The following is a 25747-nucleotide window of genomic DNA, read 5'->3' as shown; positions in this document are numbered from 1 at the left end:
ACATTGTCAGCCAGTTTCGTATATTTTTAATTTATATGTTCTATTGCAGTTTGGAATATAAATTTAGCTTTACAATATTAGTAGGTATAGATTTTAGTTAAATCTGATATCTGCAACGGAAACTATTCGAAACTGTTAATTCTAAATAATTACGCAGGTCATAAACCGGGAAGTGCAGATAATGTAGTAATCCTGTCTCTATACTGGTCAAAGCATGGCAGCGGGGGACCTCGGGTAATAATAACTTTTAATTCAAGTGCCCGTAGAGCCAGAAGCGTAGCGTGCCTTGGCGGGGCCCCGTATAAAAATTTGTTTGGGGGCCCTTAGAAAAGGTAAAGATTTCTCACAAAAGAAAAAAAATGTTTGCATAAAATTAAAAGAAATATATTGTATTTAAGTATTCATCATAATTACTGTCTATCTGTCACCTATTCCAAAATTTTTACACAGGAGGCCAGAAAATTGCATTTTTTAAAGTGAAACTTTTATTACATCGTCTCAAACTTTTTGGTCTGTGTAGCCGGTAGCGCATGTCGCGTGACGCACGATAGTACGATAATTATCGTACAAATACGATAATTTTTAGTTAAATATCTATAGTGTGAAAAAAAGTTTCACTTTTACCGTGGTTTCATAAAACCACACAACATTTTTGACTTTTATCATTTCTGAAAAAAAATTGAGAAGTTTTTAACTAATAATTTTTGCTTATGCACGTTGGGGGCCCCCTTGGCGCGGGGGCCCCGTATAATTGATACGGCAGATACGGCGGTAGCTACGCGCCTGCCGTAGACCCACTGTCATATCATTCTATAGCAGTGGGTCCACGGGAAAAAATATTACCAGTAGACCCACCAGTGGGTCATAGCGGGGGGACCACGGCTAATACGCCAACATCGGCATATTACCTGTAGTTCCCCCGCTATGTCCCATATGTATGAATTATTATATTATTATCTGGATTTCCCGGTTTATGCCCTGCGAAATTATTTCGAATTATCCGTTGATAATCCATTTCCATTTCTTCCGGGCTGACAATAACTTGTACAATGGTTAAAATTAGGGTATCAATAAGCATATTTTTTTCAGTCGGTCAAGGTTTTTGGAGATAGTCGTAAAAAATAGATATAATGGAAAAAATAATTCCCTGTATGTAAGTAGAACTAGCTGCTTGATTTTCAATTTGTTTGAAATCAATAAACCAAAAAAACAACACTGGCACCGACATAAAATAAGAGTATAATTATAATAAATAACATGTTTTTTTTACAGTGATTATTGCTGACTTAAGTTCCATAGTCAACGACAATCCCAATTTCGTTGTACAAAAACATCACTTGGACTATATGATAAACGATAACTTTGGAAAGCCGTGTTTGATTGTTTTTAAATTCGGCTGGAGTAAATTTATTAACGACAGAAACAAATACCTTGGCCTAGGAGCCAACAAAACACTTAATTTTCCAGGTAATCTATAAGGTAATTCAGTATAAAGCTGAAGAGTTTGTTTGTTTGTTTGAACGGGCTAATCTCGGGAACTACTGGTCCGATTTGTAAAATTCTTTCGGTGTTATATAGCTCATTTATCGAGGAAGGCTATAGCCTTCCTAATAATAAAAAAAAAAATATGTAGCGTGATGATAGGCTTATATATCACCACGCTATCGGTCAATTAGGGAAAGCTGGCATGTTCACAGTACTCACACTTATGCAATTTCACTTACAGTATGTTCAAAAATAAATGCGACTCTAGTTTCATTTTAGACTTGAATTGTAAAATGGGTGCGTTGTAGAAATATAATTATGAAAGCTCTCATAATTTACCTGTAAAATTATAATTTAAAAGTAAACCAATTGATGAACTTTATTATTTATTCTAAAAATAATCAATTGGATAAAAGTATTAATAATCATTCAATTATCAAATAATAATTAAATTTCAGGTCATAAAAACAATACAAATAACACGTGCGCTCACTCCCAAGTCCCAACACACGGATGGTTGTTTTGATAATGATTTAAATAACGGACGTCTTCTGCAGTTGCGGAGCAGTCTTGTCCTGACTTTGGTCGAGTAAAAATATCTAAGAAATATTATTGTAGCGACACCTCGCTCTGAATCGCGCAAGCGAAATGTTTTCGCTACAGAGATATTATACAACTTTACGACATCATCCATCGGGGCCTTTACGGCCGGCCAGTCGAGTTGACTGGTCGAGGATCCTCTCTTTTTCGATGGAGGAATTCCACCTTCCTTCCTCCACATTATATATTTTGTAGTAAGTACGTAATACCTACCAATACGCGCTAACAAATATATGTTACATGTTTATTGTATAATTTTCACACTATTGGTTTTAAACTCAAACTCAAACATTTATACTATTAGACTTCTTCTAGAAGCACTTTTGAATCGTCATAACAGTTTAACAGTTTTAACATTTACCACCAATTCAGAAAGCAGTATCTAAAGAGAAGAAGAAGAATCTATTAAATCATAATCGTAATCTTCTACTTCACTGAAACTTTCATCGCTCGAAGAACTCGATGTTTCGCCGTCGGAATTTCTTAATGTTATTATAAATGAGTCAGTGTAATTATATACTTTTGGTTCTAATTGAATATATTTTTCCTCATGTTCTCGCGTCTTTCTCCAAACGTCACTAAACATATCCAGACTAATGGCATTTGCTTCCTTTCTAAATAATTCTTCCACAGTTTTCAAGTTAAAGTTCACATTTTGTGATGCTACTTTCCCTTTAATTATGCCCCATAGTAACTTTATTGGGTTGAGTTCTGGATGGTACGGTGGAAGGCGCAATACACTATGTCCATGATTTTTGAGGATTGCATCAAGTAAAAATTGTGTATAGTTTGGCTTATTTTTTTAATAATGTGGATAACTTTGATTATTAATTAGTAATTTGATTTTTGAAAAAAAAATGCCGATTTTAGTCAAAATTTATATTTTTCTAACAAGATCCTTATCATCCCAATTTCCACCTTGGTGAGAAAAATTGACATTTCTAATGAAAATGAACAAAAAATTAAATGATTTTATTAAATACTGTAAAATAGTATATAATTCTTCCATTTACTGTATCACAAAATTCTTCATAGATTTTTAGATATTCGTACTACACCAATTACATCACCCTGTATTTATAAACAATTGCAAAATATGACACATACATAGGCCGGGAGATACTGACACAAAATTTCGGGTCATTTGTAACAGAATGGCGGTTCTACAGAGGTCTTATTACGCAATGACAAAAAGAAAAATGATGGTCAGAACGCTGGTACCGGCGGACTAGTCGCGTGGGCGTAAGTCACACTCGTCGGATAAGTAAGACCCCTCTAGACCGCCATCCTGTTACAAATGACCCGAAATTTTGTGTCAGTATCTCCCGGCCTAACATGTGCAATGTGTAAATGTGTTGACGTTCCAGCTCTTCTTAATATACTTGTACGACCAACAGGAGAGGAGCCACGGGGGTGAAACCGCGCGGAGCAGCTAGTTATATAATATATAAAATTTCTTAAGGTTTAGATTATACAAATAATTTATGGAAAGACTATTCAATAATGAAAATATAATAAAACGTTTAGTGTGAAGACATTATTACATCAAGGTACCGGAGTACTCGTCATAAATAGGGCTATTATAATTTATAGGTCTATTCCTTTCAGGCTTAAGTGGCGAGGTAATGGAATGGATAACGACGTCCTATAAAAACGTCGTCGGAATTGGTGTTGACGTTTCATCTGTAGACCCTGGTTCGAGCAAAAAGGTATTCCATTCCCATTCCAGGTATTTCTATAACCATAATATTTATTACTTTTACTTTATTATAAGCTTAATTCTATTACCTAATGGTAACATTTGAACTTCCTTTTCAGAATATGGCTGTACTGCATTAGTAATGCCAATGAAAATCTCGAAAGGGACTGGTGGGCCAGTGCGTTTCGTAGCAATTTGTCCGAAAGAAATTTCTACAGAATTATAAATTGTTACATTAAATTAAATATATGAATAATATTTTATACTAATATGTAATGTGTATATCTAAATTTTATCAGGCAGTTATCGTACAATAGGTAAATAGATAACCTTTCGTTGTTTGTGGCTCTTGGAACTCCAAGATTGAAAATTATATTTCAATCGTTTCAACGATCGAAATAATAAGGACAAAAGGCAATTAATTTTGAAATATATCTTTAATGAAAAAATCAAGTCTTACTTGTACAGAACAATTATAACCATGGGATATGGCAAGTAATCTAATTTACTTAATATTAAGTCAATATAAAATAATTTTAGATTGTTGTCACAGTGAAAAAGGAATAATAGCGCCTTAAAATATAAAACATTTAGGCCTTTAAAAATATTTTCTTTTCAAAAAGACCTTCATATACTAATTGATCTTCATTGTTTCTTAATTCAACACATGGAACATCATTTTCGTAATCAACAATCCTAGTTTGAAACGGACCACTTTCAACAAACAATACTTGATATACTTTTCCAACGTCTTTTACGTTAATATCGGGATTAACTACAATTCCATAAATTTGAGCACTTATAGTGGCTGGAGGTAGTTCCAAATATTTTTCAGTAATTTCGCGTACATCAGCCAACGAAACTACGTCTTCATTTCCGTAATCGACATATTTAACTTTGATAAGCCCCTTTATTTCACTGTAACGCAAAATAATAGCTCTATACCAGAGGCCATCTTCAGGGAAAATAGCAACACAGGGCTTATTCTCGAATATCCCATTAAGAGCGTTCATTTCGACACAATCTTCTTGTAATTCTTTAAACATTTTATCATATAATGAGGTTTTGGCTTCATCAAAGACTATGCTTAGCTCGAGTTTGTTAACATCTTTTACAAAAGTAATATTACATACGAATTCGGTTTCCGTATTCATTGGAAATGCAACAAACTCTCCTGTAGGTGAATCATTTTCCTCTTCTTCCATGAGTTGATTCCAATCTTTTTGAGCGAAATCTTCCAACGGCATTGATCTAATAGATTCCATAGATTTATTGTCGTCTGCCTCGATGATGTAGTCTGGTCCTGAATCTGATTCATTAATAACTTTCTCGCAACGTTCTTGTTGTTGTATATTTGGTACGAATTTTCGGACAACTGCTTTTGAACCATCAGTGTATTCCGCCATTTCGAATTCCACTAGATGATCGTTAATCCAAAGCTTGTCGAATTTCAGATCGATCGGTATGAGTCCTCCGATAGGTTCGCCCGTAATTTTTACGAAACATTGCTTTTCAACGATCGATTTGTGAATATAATCCAGGGTCTGCCTGTTCCATTTTTTGTCCACTGGCTTGATACGATCTAGTATGCATTTGTGGGCTTGTATTGGAATTTGGTATAGGGCCACGCTCTTCCTTAAATTTTCAAACGAGCATAGTTCCTCGTTTCCATAATCAACATAATGTATTAAACAACTAGAAGTTTCGTTATTAACCTCTAAAACCTTGCCTCTATAAAAGCGATTATCTAAGTAAAACAATGCGATACATGGTTCGCCCACAGTCCATTTTGTGTACTTTGCTTTTGGGTCAGGATTTTTAAAACGAACATCGAGTGCTTTTCTTATTAAATCTAATGTATCCTGTTGGGTGACGTCGTGAAGGTACACCACGCCATCAATATCGATATACCTGTAAGAGTAAGGTGGTCTGGTAATGATTGTAGTTTTTAAGTTATATTCATGTACAAATGATAGCTATCATACTACCTACCTACATAACCAATTTCATTGTATTCGGTTCAGTAAGTAGTATTTGCGTTAAAGAATAACAAACATCTATCAAGCCATCCATCCTCACAAACTTTCGCTTTTAAAAATAGTAGGATTTCTAATGATGTGAATAAAATATAAATATAAAAACTTACGTCGGCATAGCTGTGAATTCTTTGTTCTGTAAAGGTTCTGGCGGTAGCCAATCGGATATAAAAACTGTATTAGATGCATCTGGTTTTTCTTCATTCGATTGATCTTCCTCTTCGTCTTGTATGGGCGAGTTAGCGCCGCTGGAGAAGGATTTATTTGGTGACTTGGAAGTTATCGGGTCCAACTGAAGAAAGTCTTTGACTGAGCCGGTGTCGTTGAGGAACGATAGAGTATCGTCTCTTTGGTCGGTGCTTTCGTCAACAAGCAATAGCTGGAAAAATACAAATATATAAACAAAAAACGTAAACTATTTAAGTATACAATTATAAAAAGATGTATATCAATATTTAAATAATATATAAATCTCTGTATTAGGACTCCATAAATTAGACAGTTATATTGTTTGTGCAAGCTTCATTCAGTCGCACATTGCGACTGATATATAATAATAGATCTATATTTTGCTTTTTATTTTGTATTTTTGTGTTTGAATTTTATTTTTATTATTCAGCTATCTCCAAAACGATAATTATATACTTTGATTAAAATTTATGAAAATCATTTGTTAACTGATCATAGTTAAATTTTTCTGAATCTGCAATACAAACATATCTTTATAAACCTACACTCACCTCCTCAGATTTGTCTGGAATACCGAGACCTTGCTCAATGATTTTCTTGTTGAGGCAACGCCATTCGGAGATGTTAGGTTCGAGCGCACCACCTTGAATTGTATGATAAACCCATAATTCAACAGGCATACTCTTGCCCATAAAGTTTCCCGTTTTCGTGATAAATATTCTTTGGTAAGCATCGAGGAGTTCTTTCAGATACTCCTTTGTGAGAGAAGGCCATTCCTCTCCTACAGCTGGCATTACACCATACAAATGGCACATAATAGCCCCACCACCCACAGACATAAACTCTTGCGTTAATTCTCGGAGACTCTGTAAAGGAACTGTTTCAACACACGCAAAGTCGGAATAAAACACTTTAGCATTGTCGTCGGCTATTTCCAGGATTACGGCGCGCCGCCATGTTTTGGACTGTATGCAAATAGTGCAGCATTTGTCACCGACGTTCCAGTTCTGTGTCGACTTCTCATTCTTCTTCGTATAATACTTTTGGATCTTTTCAAACAGCTCGTTATACGCTTTTTGTTGTTGCACCAATGATACGTAGAGTAATGACGGAGATTGATAATTCAACACTTTAACTTCCAATCTCAATGGACCTTTATCTTTTGCCTCTAGACCTTTAATTGACTGTTGCTTTTTTGGATCAGTAGGAGTCGTTCTTTTTAATATTGCTTTGATATTTTCTTCAGGTTGCCTCTTTTCTTTGATTGGTGATTTCTGTGTGTTCACTTGAGTTTCATTGTGAAAGTTTTTGTTGAACATGAATACTCTGTAACATTTATGACATTTTGAGCAAAAAAAAAGTAAAACAAATTAAAATAAATTGCTTCACTTTGGAAAAGTTCTTTTGCGTAGGAAAAAAAAACAGTAAAATTTTCAATATTTTTATCACTTGGATTTGGACTTTATTGCAATTAGGAAGTCATAAATTTTATTCTTACTTTTTTATGGAAACAAGTTGCTTAAAACATTTTTCATCAATTTCTACTACAACTTTGACTCTGAAAATACGAACTTATTATGAACAGGATGAATTAATTTCGAAAATTCACATACCCGAATGTAACAGCGAACTTATGTTTGATCATAAGCTCGTTGACGCACATAATATTGTCTTCGTCCGTCTTGTCGTACAGGGTGACGCCGAGCGAATTTCTGTTTCTTTGGTCTTCAACATGGAGGTCCAGGACGCGACCTTCGAATTTCTTCAACAGAGCGACCGAAGCGGTATTCCACTGCTTGTTTGTGGGCGTGACACCGGCTAAATGACATTCAGTTGCCTGCAAGAATAAATAAATAAATAATAAATAAATAAGAATGTATTCCATGAAAATGCGTGTGGCTATGGGTGGGTGGGTGTATGTGCATGCGCGTGTGCGTGTATTATGCGTGTACCAACGGGCAGGCAGTATATGTGTGCGTATGTACCTGTAGGTATTTGTGTGCGTGCATACCAGTGTGCAGGTGTTTATGTGTACATCTGTATCAGGTATTTGTGTGCGTGTGTACCAGTGTGCAGGTGTTTATGTGTACATCTGTATCAGAGCGCAGGTATTTGTGTGCGTTTGTACCAGCGCATAGAAACTGAGTGTGTATGCGTATGTACCAGCGGGCGAGTATTTGTGTGCGTGTGTACTAGCGGGCGTATACTTGTGTGTGAACCAGCGAATAATATACAGTACTAGCTTTTCGCTTGCGTTTTAAAAGAAAAACCCGCATAGTTCCCGTTCCCGATTTCCGGGATAAAACCTATCCTATGTTTTAATCCAAGTTACCCTCTATATTATGTGTGCTAAACTTCATTGTAATCGGTTAAGTAGTATTTGCGTAAAGGAGTAACAAACAAATACACATACATCCATCCTCACAAACTTTCGCATTTATAATATTACTAGCTTTCCGCCCGCGGCTTCGCCCGCGTTTTGAATGAAAAACCCGCATAGTTCCCGTTTCCCGTGGGATTTCCGGGATTGCGTCATTTTCCCGGGATAAAAAGTAGTCTACGTCCTTTCTCGGGTATCAAAATATCTCCATACCAAATTTCATGAAAATTGTTTCAGTAGTTTAGGCGTGATTGAGTAACAGACAGAGAGACAGAGTTAGTTTCGCATTTATAATATTACTAGATTTCCGCCCGCGGCTTCACCCGCGTTTGCAAAGGAAAACCCGCATAGTTCCCGTTCCCGTGGGATTTCCGGGATAAAAACTATCCCATGTGTTAATCCAAGTTACCCTCTATATGTGTGCTAAATTTCATTGTAATACGGTTCAGTAGTTTTTACGTGAAAGAGTAACAAACATCCAGACAGAGTTACTTTCGCATTTATAATATATATTAGATTAAGTAGGATTAATGAGTGCGTAGGTACCAGCGCGCGCAGCGTAGTGTAGTGCGGCGCGATCCGGCGCAGCGCGGTCCAGTGCGCGAGCAGCGCGGCGCCCGTGTCCAGCAGCGCCACGCGCACGCGGCCGCGCCCGGGCAGCTCGGCCACCTGCGCGCGCGCCCAGCGCCCCGCGCCGCCCGCCCCGCCCGACCCGCCCGACCCGCCCGACCCGCACCGCTCCACGTTCACCACGCACACCATACCTGCTTCGTGCAAACTCATTGTCTTAATACATGTTAAGGTATAGACCTGCCCCCTAGACTTTCGCATTTATAATATAAAGTGAAAAAACTAAAACCCAACTACGACAATAACCGGCGCTGAAAAAGTATAAAACAAGATTTCAGAATACTGAACTGAACAAAGTTGCTAATGTAGTTGCAAGTAAATGGACACAGTAGACTCTACCAAGATGCCTTCGTTGTAAATTGACAATAATGTCATACAATACTATTCTGAAGTATGCAATATTCCACTATGTAAAGATAAATTTTCATGTTTGGAAAGGCGTACTAGTCACACGTTGTTGAAGTGCTACGGTAGATAGGTATTATGTATATATATAGCCTATAACCAGCGGACAATTAAGACGCTTCTAATGATATGTCATTTGTCAAATTCTGATTAGTAGTTTAGACGTTACGAGGGAACAGATGAACATACATACATACATACATACATAGCCTGTCAAAATCATAACCCTCCTTTTGCTTTGCCGTAGTCGGGTAATAATATTAAGTAGGATTAATGAGTGCGTAGGTACCAGCAGATAAATGTATCTCCAGCTCACGTCAATCTCATACATTCATAATCTTTAAACGTTACGCTAATAGAAAGACACTTGTCTAACCCCCCTGATATTCTTTAAAAAATCAAAACTACATAATGATTGACTTATTCTGCGGCAGTCCTCACTCCATTAAGCATCAGTTAGCAAATGAGTTCTTTCGTCAGTTCGGTGGTCGAGTTGATATGTAATTTAATTAGCGTTACAATAGTATTAGTAAATTCGAAGGCATTTGATTCGTGTGCGTAATTGCTTACATTTGTAACTGTTACATATTAATGTTATTCTAGTCGTGAGAATCTGTAAATGGCTTATTGTGATTATTATATTATGTGACTATTTTTAAAGAATACAGCTGTAGATTCTCCCAAAATATAAATAAATAAATAATGTCAAATCACTATATTATGTTTTTTGGAAAACAATCTTATTATTCTAAAAAAAATATTGTTCTAATAATTTACTGGCAGTGCCCTTCAACTCTCTGAGGTGCGTTACTAGACGGACATGTACAAACAATATTGATTTATCAATTAATATTGATGTGCTATATAATAAATTGTATTCTTCACCTTTTTCCGGGAGATAAATACTTCGAGTTTGAATGTTTGCGTTGTAGTCTCGATCTAAATCTTCACATAATTTCTCGTAAACGCTTTGCAAATGACGCTGTAAAAAGAATATTTCAATACATACCATTTATAAATTATAATTAAAATTAAATGGCATATTATTTATGATTTACTCTTCAATTTTTTAGCAAAAAACAACTTTTGTACTCACCATTCGCACAAAGAAGTGGTCGGGGCTTACAACATGTGTAATGTAGACTTCCTCCACAGAATTCAACTTGAAGTCATTGTTACTGATAAAAATCCGCGGTTTCTCAATTACTCCTATCGCCTTTGGGTACTACAAACATAAAAATTATAACAATTATAATACATATTATTATATATTTTTTTTATTTTTTCTTTTTAATAACTTAACTATCCAGCATGGACATAAATTAATCTTAAATTAAATGAGCATTACTTTAAAAGTAAAACAAAGTTCTATTCAATTAATGTTTAATTTCAACAAAAACAATGACAATGTACGTTTTACCTCCATTCGTAACAAACAACTGAGCAACATTTTCCTCTATTATTCCATATTTCTATAAAAAGAGTGTGTGTACTTATGTACACGCTACAGAAGTTATACTTCTTTTGCGTATGGAAAAAAAATATACTAGAATATACAACTTGAACATAGTTATCAATTTTCATACCACCTAGAACTAACTTCATGCTGTTAAATTTAGGTGTCGGTGTGCGCGCGCATCGTAAAAATTCACTCTCATCATTTTTAGCTTTTAGCGCCAAAAGAAGTATAACTTCAATAATTGGGTATTTGAATAATAAAAAATTATTGATTTTTTTTATGTATTTTAAAACTTTACTATTAAGGTGGATGTTCCGACCGTCCCTCCATACATTTTTGATTACCTCTAAACACTTAACACAGACACTATTTCTTTAAAACTAATCATTTTATCACTTCTCTATAATGAAATGTGTGCGCGTTCGACCTTTTTAATCAATATTTTACAATATTTACTTAGAAAAACAACAGTAAAATACCGGAAAAATTTGACACTTCTACAGTAGTGTGCGTGACTTTTGCCAAGCGAAACACGACATAAAGCACGACATCTAGCGCATAGACTATATACTTATTACAGATCTAGCGCGTCAATGTCTAAACGAAAGGCGATGTTTAGACATAAGACGCGCTAGATGTCGTGCATTCGCGTTCGTTATCTTATACATAATGAGCATAATTCTAATAAATCAAAGTTCTGTGTAAAAATTGAGTAATTTCATTTCCAATCGTTCAAAGAAAATAACAATAAAATAAAATAAAACTAATGACCTTAGAAACTATGTTTTTTTTTTGTAAACAATTTATTACTCATTATTGTTCGTCCGTCGTAGGTCTGTAAACTGTATTGTACACTGAAGGTAAATGGTACTGTAGGTACTTTAGTTCGGCGTCGTCGTCGGCTTGATATAAATTACATTCTTGATTTCATTGACACGCGCTATGATTTGCGCGCGGAATTTCTTGTGTTGTGAATTTATTTTTGTATGCTATGCATTTTAATTGATTCAAATTGCAATGTTTCTCTAGTATGCATTTGAGACTATATTGTAAATTGTAATAATTGATCGTGGGTATAGTAATTAATTATTCTAATAACGCAATTAGTAATATATGTATTTTCGGTGGGATTCAAAACAAAAAATTGGCCCGTGATTTTTATGAAATTTCACCACATTGCAAATCACATCAATCATAGTTCATACACATGTATGACGAAAGTGATTAGTATTGTGGCTAACATTGACTCATCAGTTCATCACTGAAACCAGTGATAAATCAGTACCTATATCATATTGTGTTTGAATATTTTTAAACAATGATATAAGTATACAATTATTATAAATCGGTAAACTATCAAAGTAATCACAAACTTGCAAACATTGGTAAAATGTCCAGTAGTTTATGAGCCTATTCATTACAATCAAACAAACAAACAAAGTTTTCCTCTTTATAATATTAGTGTAGACAAACACTATGAATACGATCACGAATGCAAATTCGGGGATTTTCTAATTATTGCTAAATAATAATTGAATTCGTTTTGAAATACTCTATAATTTTTAGTGTATAAATATTAAAAAGACATTTATAATGTGGTGCTCATTTTTTTTGTACTGCTAACGCTATTGTAGGTACCTATTTTCGTTGTTTTATTTCAAGTGAACACGGCCATACAATTTTGTCACGAGCCGCCTATGATTGTAGGTACCTTCTTTTGTTAGGCTCCTTCGTCGTCCGCGTCGCGTCGGCTCGAAAGTTCTTGATTTCATTGTCACGCGCTATGATTTGCGCGCGGATTTTCTTGTGTTGTGAATTTATTTTTGTATTATTATTATTTTTTATTTTTTTTTTTATTTTATTGATTCAAATAAAATATTTCACTAGTATGCATTTGAGACTATATTGTATTATGTATAATTTATCGTAGGTATAGTTATTCTTATAACGCAGTTATATTTTCGGTGGGACAATTTGACCCGTGATTTTTCTGAAATATCACCACGTTGCAAATCACATCAATCATACACACGTATGACGAAAGTATAGTGGCTAACATTGACTCATCAGTTCATCACTGAAACCAGTGATAAATCAGTATATCATATTTTATTGTGTTTGAATATTTTTTAAACAACGATATATACAATATTATTATAAATCGGTAAACTACCAAAGTACTTCCGAATTTTCAGACAGACAAACAAGTAGTTTGAACACGCAGTTTTCTTATACTAGTAGCAAAAATCAAAACCATAATATTATGTTTACCTACTATATTTTACTAAAAGTCGAGTGCGTCGAAATCGTAAATAATAATATGATGTTTTTCACCTTCCTGGTTATTTTCCCATAGTAAATAGTGTTTTAGGTTTGTTGTTGTAGGTAGGAATAATAATAATTATTCTTACTTGTTGGTTATGAAATGTATATTGAAATAATTTACTTTTACAAATCATTAGTGATATTAGTTTTGAGTGAAAATGCTTGGATCAGCATAATATTATATGGTACTTCAAATACATGTTTTGATAAAAAAACAATAGTGTAATAAAATAAAACTGCGTTTTATTGTAATCAAACAATGTTGACAGTTTTAAATTCCAAAATTATTGATCAATAAAATAGTTTACACCAACAAATATAACTTTTATTTTTATAACCATCGTTCATAATATAAACCGTAGCAGGTGGCGTTTTGAAGTTCTGTCTACTCATACAGAAAAATGGAAAACTTGTTTTTTTTGTAAACAATTTATTACTCATTATTGTTGTTTGGCTGTGTGTTTGGCAACTCGAAGCGTGGTCGTCCGTCGTAGGTACTTTTGTTCGGCGTCGCGTCGTCGCTCGTCCGCGTCGGCTTGTATATAAAACATTCTTGATTTCATTGACACGCGCTATGATTTGCGCGCGGAATTTCTTGTGTTGTGAATTTATTTTTGTATGCTATGCATTTTAATTGATTCAAATTGCAATGTTTCTCTAGTATGCATTTGAGACTATATTGTAATAATTGATCGTGGGTAGGTATAGTAATTAATTATTCTAATAACGCAATTATATTTTCGGTGGGATTCAAAACAAAAAATTGGCCCGTGATTTTTATGAAATTTCACCACATTGCAAATTATATATATTACAATTACAATTATTATAAATCGGTAAACTATCAAAGTAATCACAAACTTGCAAAATATGCTTTTCCGAATTTTCAGACAGACACACAATTTTATTAGTTTGTTTTAGCAAAGTAGGTACCTATACCTATACGCTTACGTCGCGCGTCGCGTCGCGTCGTCGAAAACGGTGCGCCCAGAAACAAACATACCTACCTAATTCAGTTACAATCCTTTTTTTGTTCCGTAATATATTGTATTCTAATACGATTTTTTTTATTCGTCGGCCAGTTCTACTAGGTATAAAAAGATAAAATTGAAATATAATTATTGTAGCGACAGCCATATGTTACTATGTTTTCGTAAATATGTTTTTCACCTTCCTGGTTATTTTCACATAATCTTATATATATATAAATGAATCGCAAAATGTGTTGGTAAGCGCATAACTCGAGAACGGCTGAACCGATTTCGATAATTCTTTTTTTATTATATTCCTTGAAGTACGAGGATGGTTCTTATGTAGAGAAAACGTAAACATGTACCACGGGCGAAGCCGGGGCGGACCGCTAGTCTAATATAAAAATGAATCGCAAAATGTGTTGGTAAGCGCATAACTCGAGAACGGCTGAACCGATTTCGATAATTCTTTTTTTATTATATTCCTTGAAGTACGAGGATGGTTCTTACTTCTTATGGAGAGAAAACGTAAACATGTACCACGGGCGAAGCCGGGGCGGACCGCTAGTAAATAATAAAATAATAAATAGTGTATTAGATTTGTTATTGTATCTTGTGTCTTGTTGGGAAATGTTCAAATACCTACCTATTGAAATAATTTACTGTTACAAATCATTAGTGTTATTAGGTAGTTTTGAGTGAATAGGCATGGATCAGAAATTCAGAATATAATATGCTACTAACTACTCAAATACATACACGCCAAACTTGTTTTACATTCACGCCATCTAGAGTTCAATCTTTATCATTTTTGTATACGTCTGTGTGTGTAAACGATCCTGTATGCAATGACAGATGTTAAAACGCATGGTTTTACCGAATTGGGTGGATTTTAAGGCAATGATATGACATATTTAAATAAAATATAATATTCAGTAATCGCCATGACTATTCCTACGACCTTAATCTTTTCCAATTACGCAAAAACTCAAATAAACTAGAAATGTAGAATTCAGCGCCATCTAGCGGGACATTGGCTGGGAACAGATCGTAGCAATCACCTTAATAATATTGATATTTAATGCAAAAAACTCAAAAAAATTTTTTTTTCAATTAATTATAAGCAATTAAAAATTGATGAAATTTAAATTAAAATCACGTGACTATAAACGCGCCATGACTGGTCACCATAGATGTGTCGTCAAAATGTCGTTGTGTCGTCAATGTGTGTTGTATACGTTTTTCTATCAACTGCAATGTGTGAAAACTAACATTATGACGTCACACGCGTCCGGGTGACGCTTCGGGAGTTGTCGGTGTGTTTTCGGTACTGGATTCAAAGACTAATTTTTATTTTGAAATAACTTTTGAATTATTGCAAAAAAAAAAAATTAAAAAAAAAATAGTTTTGTTATAAAACTAATACATAATCTTTCCATTTAGCACAAAAAAAAATTTATTCAAATACTCAATTCCCCACTAACCGGCATCCGATCGGGCAAGTACGCGCGGCCGTGGAAGTGCAGCGCGTGCGCGACGCTGAGCCCGTGCTCGAACGTGGTCACGTCCACCTCCAGCGTCACGCTGTTCGCCGACATCGAGCGGATGCGGTGCACGTGGATCACCGCTTGCTTGCTGACCACGGACAATCACGTATATTAATTACTATCTGTCCCCGTGAAGCTTCGCCCGCGTTTTCAAAGAAAAACCCGCATAGTTCCCGTTCCCGTGGGATTTCTGGGATAAAATCTATCCTTTAAGTTAATTCAAGTTATCTATGTGTGCTAAATTTCATTGTAATCGGTTCAGTAGTATTTGCGTGAAAGAGTAACAAACATCCATCCTCACAAACACATTCGCATTTATAATGTAGGAAGTAAGATAGGAATCCTATCCTACTTCCTTAGGATATGTGCGTGTACAGTTAATACATAGTAATAAAGTTAGCGGCGGTTTGGAAGTTAGCTGTTATGGCATGTGCGAGCGCGTATGCGTCCCTCAACATCCCGCTGATACTCCATTAAGTTTGCATCGAACTGTTCGAACTTTATTAGAAAATTAATAGTTGTTGTATAGTGCGCCAGCTAACGGTATTTAAAAATTTCGTCAGATGCTCAATGCTCATCATGAGTCTTCCCAAATAAATGAGATCACCCGCAAAAAATAATGTATATCTTCTTAAATATCTACAGACACAACAATAATATCATAAAATCGTTCAGGTGCGACGTTAAAGACAAGACAAAAAAAACATTTGCATTTAAAATATCAGTAAGGATAATAAGGACTCATAAAGATGTAATACATATTTACTTGTCTATTATATGCTGTATGAGGATAGCATCATCGCTGGTCCAAGTGCCGTTCTTCGGCTGGCAGTTAGCGAGCGCGCAGTTGATTGCGAACGGTGGCGGGGAGTGCAGGCGCGCGGGGGGTAGCAGACGTAATCTAGAAAACAATAATTATTCAGAAATATAATACGTAAAACTATAAAGCCGCACGAAATCTTTTTTAAGTTTTATAAGGTACAAGAACATATTCTTATTTCGAAATCGAAACCTATGTAAATAAACTGAATTTTTGTCAATCGATAAATTCAATAATGTTTGCTGGAAGTGGTTTCTAAAAATAGGGAAGACAACATTTAGTATATGAAAAAAATAGAACATATTTTGCAAATTAAAAAAGACAGCGAGAGAAAGAGAAACTAAAACTAGTAATAAATCATGATATGTATTTACTTGTCAATAGTAACGACTTCGGTTCCTCCAAAGTCGATGCAGAACACATGAAACTTGGGTTTGTTAGCGTTGCGACGATCGATGCTTACGATGCGACAGCGCATCCACAGATTATCGACTTCGTTGTGCACCAAGTATACTTTGCCTAGAAAAGGATACATCATGAAATTTGCTGTTTTGCACTAAATTAAGCTATTATTTTAGACATACTATTAAATTGGTATAATAAAAGATGCTTTATCAGAATAATCAACATATTTTTTTAGGAACCTAAATTGATTTCAGCACAAAATAATTTCACTTATTTATAAATATCAAATTGCAAGAAAACCCAAACCGAACAGTTCAAAATTTTTTACACATAACACTTATAGTTAATCATTATCATACCCTCAGTCACATGGTGTGCGGATGGTGTAGGCAACGAAATTGCATTGCGGAATTCCCGTAGCAATTCTTCAACACGTGATTGGTGACAGGCGCGTTGTACAAAGAAGTTATGCGGATCCACGATATGCGATATGTATATTAGCTCTTGACTACCTGCATTTAATAAGACACGATATATGAGTAGTGTACGCTACAAAAAAGAATTACCGATTGGATATTAATTTGTACAATTTCTGCACTTACCTTCCTGCAATTTTGGATATTGACTCTCGGGGAAGGGCATCACTGGTTGAACAACTGGCTTAGTGTATTGATCGTCTGTAAAAATAATTTAACATTTTTCTCTCTTTCAACAAAGAAGATTGACATCTTCTAATATGTCATTATATCTGACGTTGAATGACGCAAGCAATGCATGGATAAAACAATTTTCCTATGAAGAGGCAAAAGCACACGCAACTAAGAACGGCACGATAAATATTGTAAGATTTTTAAGCACAATTCCCTAACACAATCCTTATCAATTGGCTCGAAGTCAGCCATAAATGTAAACAAAGAGAATTCAAAAATACAATATCAGCAGAAAGTCAACAATACACAAACTCAGCACCTAACGACAGCCAGATATCGCATCGAGTAACCAAGCTCGGCCGATGTCTTAAAACAATTTTAAGACATTGTTTTTTCTTACATACAATCTTTAAGTATTGCAAATATGAGTTGGAATGAAAATCTTCTATCAGTGACATTATTCTGATGCCCACAAAATACACCTATGAATGATCTCTTTGTATTAGAGTGCTTTAAAATAACATAAATATATATATTTTATGGTTTATTATCTTAAGTAGTTTTATAGGGTAATTTATTTCATATCATTATTTTTATACATCTACATACCTACAGTCAGAAGCATAAATATATTACCATTTGCAGATTAGCAAAAATATCTGTCATAAGAACGGGTTCAATAATATCTGTCTGCCCCTATACAGCAAAAATATCTGACATTAGTAGGCAACATAATAAAGTGGCATCAAAATTATGTGACGAAAATGTTACAGCAAATAATTGTGATAACCTCTCGAAGCATAAATATGTGACGTCACCTAGGAGGCAATAATATCTGACACAATTTTATATTTCTGTATTGTAAAATATAATTGATTCCTCACAAAAAGCATAAATATGTGACACTAGCTTTCCGCCCGCGGCTTCGCTTGCGTTTTCACAGAAATACCGCATAGTATCCGTTCCCGTGGGATTTTTGGGATAAAACCTATCCTATTTGTTAACCCAAGTTACTCTTTATATGTCTGCTAAATTTCATTGTAATCGGTTCAGTAGTATTTGCGTGAAAGAGTAACAGACACACACATACACATCACATTTATAATAATAGATTAGTAGGATAGGAAGTAGGATTATAGTAGGACTAGTAGGATAAAATTGGATAGGATTTTAAAAAGGCGAAACGTTTTTTATTGAATTAGTGTTTTGTATTTTGCTGGGGTAAGAATATGAACAAAAGACACATTATATTTTGTAAATATTTTTTATTTAAATGAAATTACGATAATTTATTTAAATGAAATATGTTAACTTGCCATAATTTTCGATACTCAATAAAATAATAGCAATATTAAAGGTAAAAGAAAATGAATAACGGAGCAATCGTGTCAAAGGTGTCAAACGCCGCTAACGTCAAATATAACAAAACAATTTCTAAATAATACACGAAGGTTACACTGAACCTTCAAATAAAATAGATCTACCCAAGTGGGTATTCATATAAGTATGTATATGAATACTTTAATTTTGTCATGATATGATATCCTTCTAATATTATAAATGCGAAAGTTCGTATCATGTAAGGATGTTTGTTACTCTTTCACACAAATAAAAGGCAAAACAATGGAATTTGGCACACACATAGAAGGTAACTTGGATTAACGCTTATGAGAGCTTTTATTCTGGAAATCCCACAGGGACGGAAACTATGCGGGTTTTTCTTTGAAAACGCGGGCGAAGCCGCGGGTGTTAAGCTAGTAGGATATAATATCTAGACATACAATATGTATCTAGTATACAACGACGGCACATATTAATTAATATGGTAATAATGTTTTAAAACAACGTAGTTAAAATAAAATTTATATTTTGTATTAATTCAATATTAAATTAAAATAAAATTGTGTCAGATATTATTGCTTCCTAGTTGATGTCACATATTTATGCTTTTTGTGTGAAATCAACGCAAAATACAGAAATATAAAATTGTGTCAGATATTATTGCCACCTAGTTTGTGTCACATATTTATGCTTTGTGTGAGGAATCGATGCAAAATACAGAAATATGAAATTGTGTCAGATATTATTGCTTCCTAGTTGATGTCACATATTTATGCTTTTCGTGAGGAATCGATGCAAAATACAGAAATATGAAATTGTGTCAGATATTATTGCCACCTAGTTGGTGTCACATAGGTATTTATTATTTATGCTTTGTGTGAGGAATCGATGCAAAATACAGAAATATGAAATTGTGTCAGATATTATTGCTTCCTAGTTGATGTCACATATTTATGCTTTTCATGAGGAATCGATGCAAAATACAGAAATATGAAATTGTGTCAGATATTATTGCTTCCTAGTTGATGTCACATATTTAAATGCTTTTTGTGAGGAATCGATGCAAAATACAGAAATATGAAATTGTGTCAGATATTATTGCCATCTAGTTGATGTCACATATTTATACCGTGAGAGGTTGTCACAATTATTTGCTGTACATTTTCGTCACATTATTTTGATGCCACTTTATTATGTTGCCTACTAATGTCAGATATTTTTGCTGTATACGGGCAGACAGATATTATTTAATTTATTCTAGTGACAGATATTTTTGCACATCGCCCCCTAGGCATATATTATTGCTCGTGACTGTACATAAACAACAGCTCTATTTGCAAAAGTACTAATTACATTTTTGAGGCTATAATAAAACATGCTTAATAATTAAGTTAAATATAATAATGCCTGTCAGCATGTAGTACTCACATGAACTAGGATATGAGGCGTCACTATTCATAGAATTAATTGATGAACATGATCCACTTTTGGCCCGATACTTAGGTGCTTTTTTGTATAATGTTGGTGTTTTCATGGGCTCCTTATCTTTATTATTAGGTTTATTACTTTGACGAACATCTGCATGAAAAATAATTATTCATATAACAAATACTTAACTAATTTAAACTTGTCAACTAAAATTCAATATAATATTTTATTGTGGTTTATAAAATTTGATCTAAGAAATGGTTATCATTAATTATAGCAGTTTGTAAATATTCAGAATTCGTAACTGTTTGTCAATAATTTGTTTTAAAAACAAATTTAAGAAAATGATTACAGAAAGTGGTCTAAACATTACAATATAATATTAATAATATGGAAACTTGTGTGGTGTATTTATTTTAGTATGCATAATTTATTTAAAAAGTTTTGATTAACATTATTTATCATTAATCATAAGCGAAAGTTGTAGTACGGTACCTTGAACTAATTGCGGTGGGTATACTACAGAAGAGGGGGCAGCAGGAATCTCAATTTTGGCATTTTCAATTTCTGATGTTGAACATAATTTGAATTCAAAATTTCCATTACCAGCTAAGTGCACATAATCTTTAACCTTATCAGATAGTTCCTCATTTACAGTTATCCTGCAAATTTTTATTGATTACATTCTAATTATTTTCGCGTAAAGATACACAAAGTTACAAATTTGTTTAGTGTTTAAGTTTCTTGATTTAAAATATATTGTAATGGTTAAATAGTTGGTTGTTAAAATTGGAAACTGAAAATGTATTAACATTATATAAATTAATAAAGAGAAAGAAGATTGAAGCAAATTACAACAAGAAACATGCATTTAAACTGATTATTAAAAAGCAATTTTGTTTTTTTTAAACACATTTTTAAGCTATTGTATAGCTTCTATCGCGGGCCTTGAGCGCGGGGACCGAATCGAGAATTTCCGTAACGAAAAATCCTCACGCTCCCCACTCCGACGGGCGGAAGTGTGGCTTGAAGGCATAGCATGCAATAGCTTTACCGCGACAGTCCCCAAGTGCCAGATGTCGTTTTATTTGTTATAGTACATATATACTTACTTGAGAGGTTCTCGTTCATCATTTATTTTTAAATACCATGGTAGTTCGAGAAGTTCTTTCGCATCTTTAAGTATTGCAGATATATTTGCCTAAAATTAATATGATTATATGCTATAATTAAATTAATAATAATTTTCATAAATATTAAACAAATAAAATAGATATGTTATCAAAATAAAATAGATATAATGCCATCATACCTCTTTAAGTTGGCTTCCATCGAGAGATGTGATCACATTGAGGAATGTTTTGGATTTTTTAATAGAGTTTTCAATATCACTTCTTGCTTTGAGCAAAGATTCCTTTTCAGATAATTTTGCTTTCATTAGGGTTTGAATAATTTCATCTTTCTGAGATTGAATTTGAGCAAATATTTTTGAGTATTGTTGTTCAACATTATTTATCATTTTAGTGACATCGGATGGTGCAGCATCATTTTGAAAATTTAACAATATGTTCCCAATATCCTAAACAAATATGTTTGTATTAGATAAAAAAGTAGAGAGAAATAGTGTGAGAATTTTTTACTATGTTAAAATAACATAAACTTACAACTGCAGTTTTAGTGAGTCTTCTGTACAGTTCATCAATTTTGGGAGTAATTTCTGATAGTTCAGATAAGAAACTTTCATTCTGTAAAAGTGAATAATGAATTAGTTGATATTTAAATATTAGATACTTTTGGATTTTGGATATTATAGGTCAGATTTTCACATTAATAACTCAGGCCCCGGAACCAGAGACAGAATAAAAAATCTATTGTTTCTGGGACCGATGGGGCCACTTGGGGATCAATAGGTTAATATGAGTTATAATTACTTATTTTACGCACTACGGCGGACCTTTGTAATGAGAGAATGAAAATATATAAAATATAATGAACTGGAACATGATGATGATGATAAACAAAATAAAAGATAAAATAAAATACCACTTCATTAACAGAGACAACATCATGAGATTTGCAGGATTTTTCTCCACCAACCATAAAACAATCCATACAAATAGATTTCACACAAGATTTGCAGTAGTAATCCAATGGTTTTTCCTTATGAATTTTGCATGTGCTAGGTTTGATCTTAAATCCTAAAATATTAATTTAATATCAAAAATATACATTAAATTAAATAGTCATAACTTATTACAAACACATCTGGTTAATTGTATAAATCTTCCATTTCAACAAAATTTGATAGATTCTTTCTACATACCTATGTTTTCTAAAACATGGTTTTGAAAAATAACAAAGTTTTTGTGGCTTTTATTGAAACAGCTAACACACATTATAGTTGAACATTGTTGACACATTTTTGATGTAGTAGCATGGCACTCTAAGCATTTTCCTGCAAAGTAAATGAATAATTATACAAAATTTTAGATCTAGGTACATATTACAGTATTTCTAATCAGTATAATCTGCTTAGAAGTCTGTTGTAGATTTTTTGTTGTTTACTCATTACCTTCTGTAGTCTCAGTACTCTTTATAATAGTATCAAGATCTATAAAGCATGGCACATCAGTAGAATAGGATTGAAACTTTTGCTGCAACAAAAACATGAGTATGAGTAAGTAGGAAAGAAAGAAAAGACAATCTTTTCACTAATTTACCTGAAACTAAGATATGATCATTATTTTAAGTATTTCTTTAAAATATACAGTAACAAACCTCAATATGTTGTTGTGCTAATTCACCAAGCATATACACATTTATAGGAAATAAGTCATATAGTTTAATACTATTTTCCATCAGGAGAACTTGATCTTCAGGAGTTAATATCATATCTTGATGGCACACTTTGCATTCTATGGGTTCAGCAAATTTTACAATATTGCTCACACAATTTTCACACATCGAATGCCCACATTTTAGAAACAGTGGTATATTGCCATATCCTTTGGGAGATAATGCTGTAATGAAAATTAATATTTAAATATTAATATTATGAGGTCAATACTTATTCATACAAGTTCTAACACATATAAATACTATTCATATTATAGAAGTAATTATTGATAAAAAAAATATTGCCAATTTTATCTCAGTCAGACTTTAAACAGTTAGTTAACTGCAATAATTCCAGGAAATGCTATTCACCATACTTTAAAAAGTTAAAAATTATCTATGTATTATCTAATTCTATTCATAAAAGTACATATTATTTTATTTTATTACAGACGGGGGTAATTGTTAAAGGAATAGTAAGACATCATCTATTGTCTTAGTTAAGCTCAGGCTATGAAACATATTATAAATCGCGCGGACGAGGTGTTAGGTTTCATGTAGTTTAGCAATATTTTTTTCATTAAGGTAATCGAAATAAATTAAAATAATTAGTCTCTTACATTTTAGCTGATACAGTTGACAACAGTTGGGACAGCATTTTTTTATTTTACTATCCATTTTGAGCGAGATGGACTTTAATTACAAAAGTTTTTACTTTTGTGAACTGGGAGGAATTAATTTTAACAATATCTAATGTTTTAAAACACTAGATATTTTAAAACATAGAAATAACGCCGGTACAAATATAAATCAAAATATCAGTCAAACAAAAAAGAACGCACATGAGTACATGAACATGACAGTTAACACGGTTGACACAAGACCACCACAAGACAAATTATGATTATGATGGGGTTGCATTTGGGTTGCATGACAATAATTGCCAGATATAATATGTACTCTGTGTATGTACTAGATTTGATTTTTACTTGAATCATTAGAGGCTTTGATCTAAGATTAGAGGATTTTTAACGTTTATGATATAATAGAGATACAATTTTGATATTCACTTTTAATATCCGCTATTATAATAAAACTGTATTGATTATTTTAACAAAAATTATGGAAATAAGCGTATGTAACCTATGCTAAACATTTTTATATTAAAAATATAATAACCACAGATAATAACAATAGACTAAAGAAAAAGTTCACCCCTTTCATTAAAAAGTATTTAATTTGAATTAAGAATAATTTTGTTATAATAATTATCTCAGAATAATTAACGTCTTCCGTAAGTTCCGTTAAATTATTTTTTCATTGATCTGTTCTTATCAATGAAACCGGCTATAAATTATTACAAAATAAACTCAAGTCGAAATCGGTGCCCAATCCAACACAACTGAATCATGAAACAAAAATAGTTTGTAGTAGGTACTTATCTCATCTCAATGTTTCCAACTTGTTTCCAAAATTCAATTTATAATGCAAAAACTGCAAAACTTCTACAGCTGTACTTTACACAGGTAAATTGTTTTCTATTATTTTTGTACGAATTGAACTGAATGAATTTTGCACATCCGTTCAATTTGAACCTTAAATGAAGTGCCTAAGCCATTTTTGTGGTGAAATTTTGCACAGATATCCACGCGCAAGGATTCTTTCCGACCGATCGTCCGCAGGTGAAAAGACGCGGCACAGGCTGTGCCGCACAGCTAGCAGTGTGGCTTATAGTAGGTAATCCTTTTAAATATAATTATTAATTTCACAGGTACTATAGTAGACCCGCAGTAATCTGGGGCCACAGAGCAAGTAATATAGTCTAGGGCTTAACCTGCTCCCTGTACACCGTTAGGCGTTAACCGACATCTCATTGAATACCTACCTATGTTTTGACAATCTTCGCTTCGATCATGCATGATTGAACTGGGGCCTTAGCCAAACGGCAAAACGCCAAGGAATAGAATACGCTATCGATAGAAATAGACATAAGCGTATGATGTTTTGCATAAGGATTCGGTCACCCTACCAACGACAACGACGACCACGAACAAAATTTTCATCCAGTCGCAATTAAATAAAATTGTGCAAAACACAATTAAAAATGAAATTTAAGAATTTCCTGTCGTATTGGTGTTTGGAAAAAAAAAATTTGAGATCAATGGATAAACAAACAGGTTTTTCATAGAAACGGTGGCTCCTAGAAAAAAATGTATTTAACCTTTTTTATAGATAATTAGATTATATACAATTTTGGTTCAGGTGATTGTATGATAAACTTACCGTCTCGGCGAAAATCGCAAAAAACCCTATTTCTTTTTATTAATTGACCTCGAATTTTTTTTATTCCTGAGTACCAGAATGACGGGAGATTTTAATATTGATTTTGAACAAATTTCGGCAAGATTGGAACTTTGGTCGTGGTCGTCTGCGTCGTTGGTAGTGGATAATAATGTTGTTTCTGGGCCTAGACCGCGACACATAGCAATTAATATTTCGTGAAGCTTTTCTTGTAACTAGCGCACGATGAAGACTTGTTTTG

At 33.5% G+C, this 25747-nt stretch overlaps 1 protein-coding gene across 1 annotated transcript; it reads right to left on the bottom strand.

Moving 5' to 3' along the window:
* Positions 1-4202: 4202 nt before the first annotated feature.
* LOC123694797 (RING finger protein 17) lies at positions 4203-24076 on the bottom strand. The gene is made up of 22 exons (XM_045640361.1): positions 23826-24076; positions 23149-23390; positions 22943-23024; positions 22694-22825; positions 22414-22568; positions 22035-22115; positions 21683-21949; positions 21483-21571; positions 20866-21032; positions 20371-20520; positions 17554-17628; positions 17311-17463; positions 16921-17065; positions 16493-16627; positions 15664-15814; positions 10521-10649; positions 10310-10406; positions 8936-9153; positions 7623-7846; positions 6561-7335; positions 5931-6199; positions 4203-5695 (listed from the first exon to the last, which is right to left on the bottom strand). Exons 1-22 carry the CDS (start codon positions 23881-23883, stop codon positions 4375-4377), a joined length of 5115 nt encoding a protein of 1704 aa, XP_045496317.1. The 5' UTR covers positions 23884-24076; the 3' UTR covers positions 4203-4374.
* Positions 24077-25747: the final 1671 nt, after the last annotated feature.

The sequence above is a fragment of the Colias croceus genome, chromosome 10, assembly GCF_905220415.1.
Source record: "Colias croceus chromosome 10, ilColCroc2.1".
NCBI lineage: Eukaryota > Metazoa > Arthropoda > Insecta > Lepidoptera > Pieridae > Colias > Colias croceus.
This window is presented reverse-complemented; position numbering and strand designations above follow the sequence as displayed.

Excerpts from the sequence above, each read along its gene's own strand:
- LOC123694797 (XM_045640361.1), bottom strand. The coding sequence starts at position 23,883 with ATGGATAGTAAAATAAAAAAATGCTGTCCCAACTGTTGTCAACTGTAT. Across the intron at positions 23,391-23,825 it reads TCAACTGTATCAGCTAAAAT|CATTATCTCCCAAAGGATAT; the intron begins GTAAGAGACTAA and ends TTTTCATTACAG. Across the intron at positions 22,826-22,942 it reads GAGTACTGAGACTACAGAAG|GAAAATGCTTAGAGTGCCAT; the intron begins GTAATGAGTAAA and ends TTTACTTTGCAG.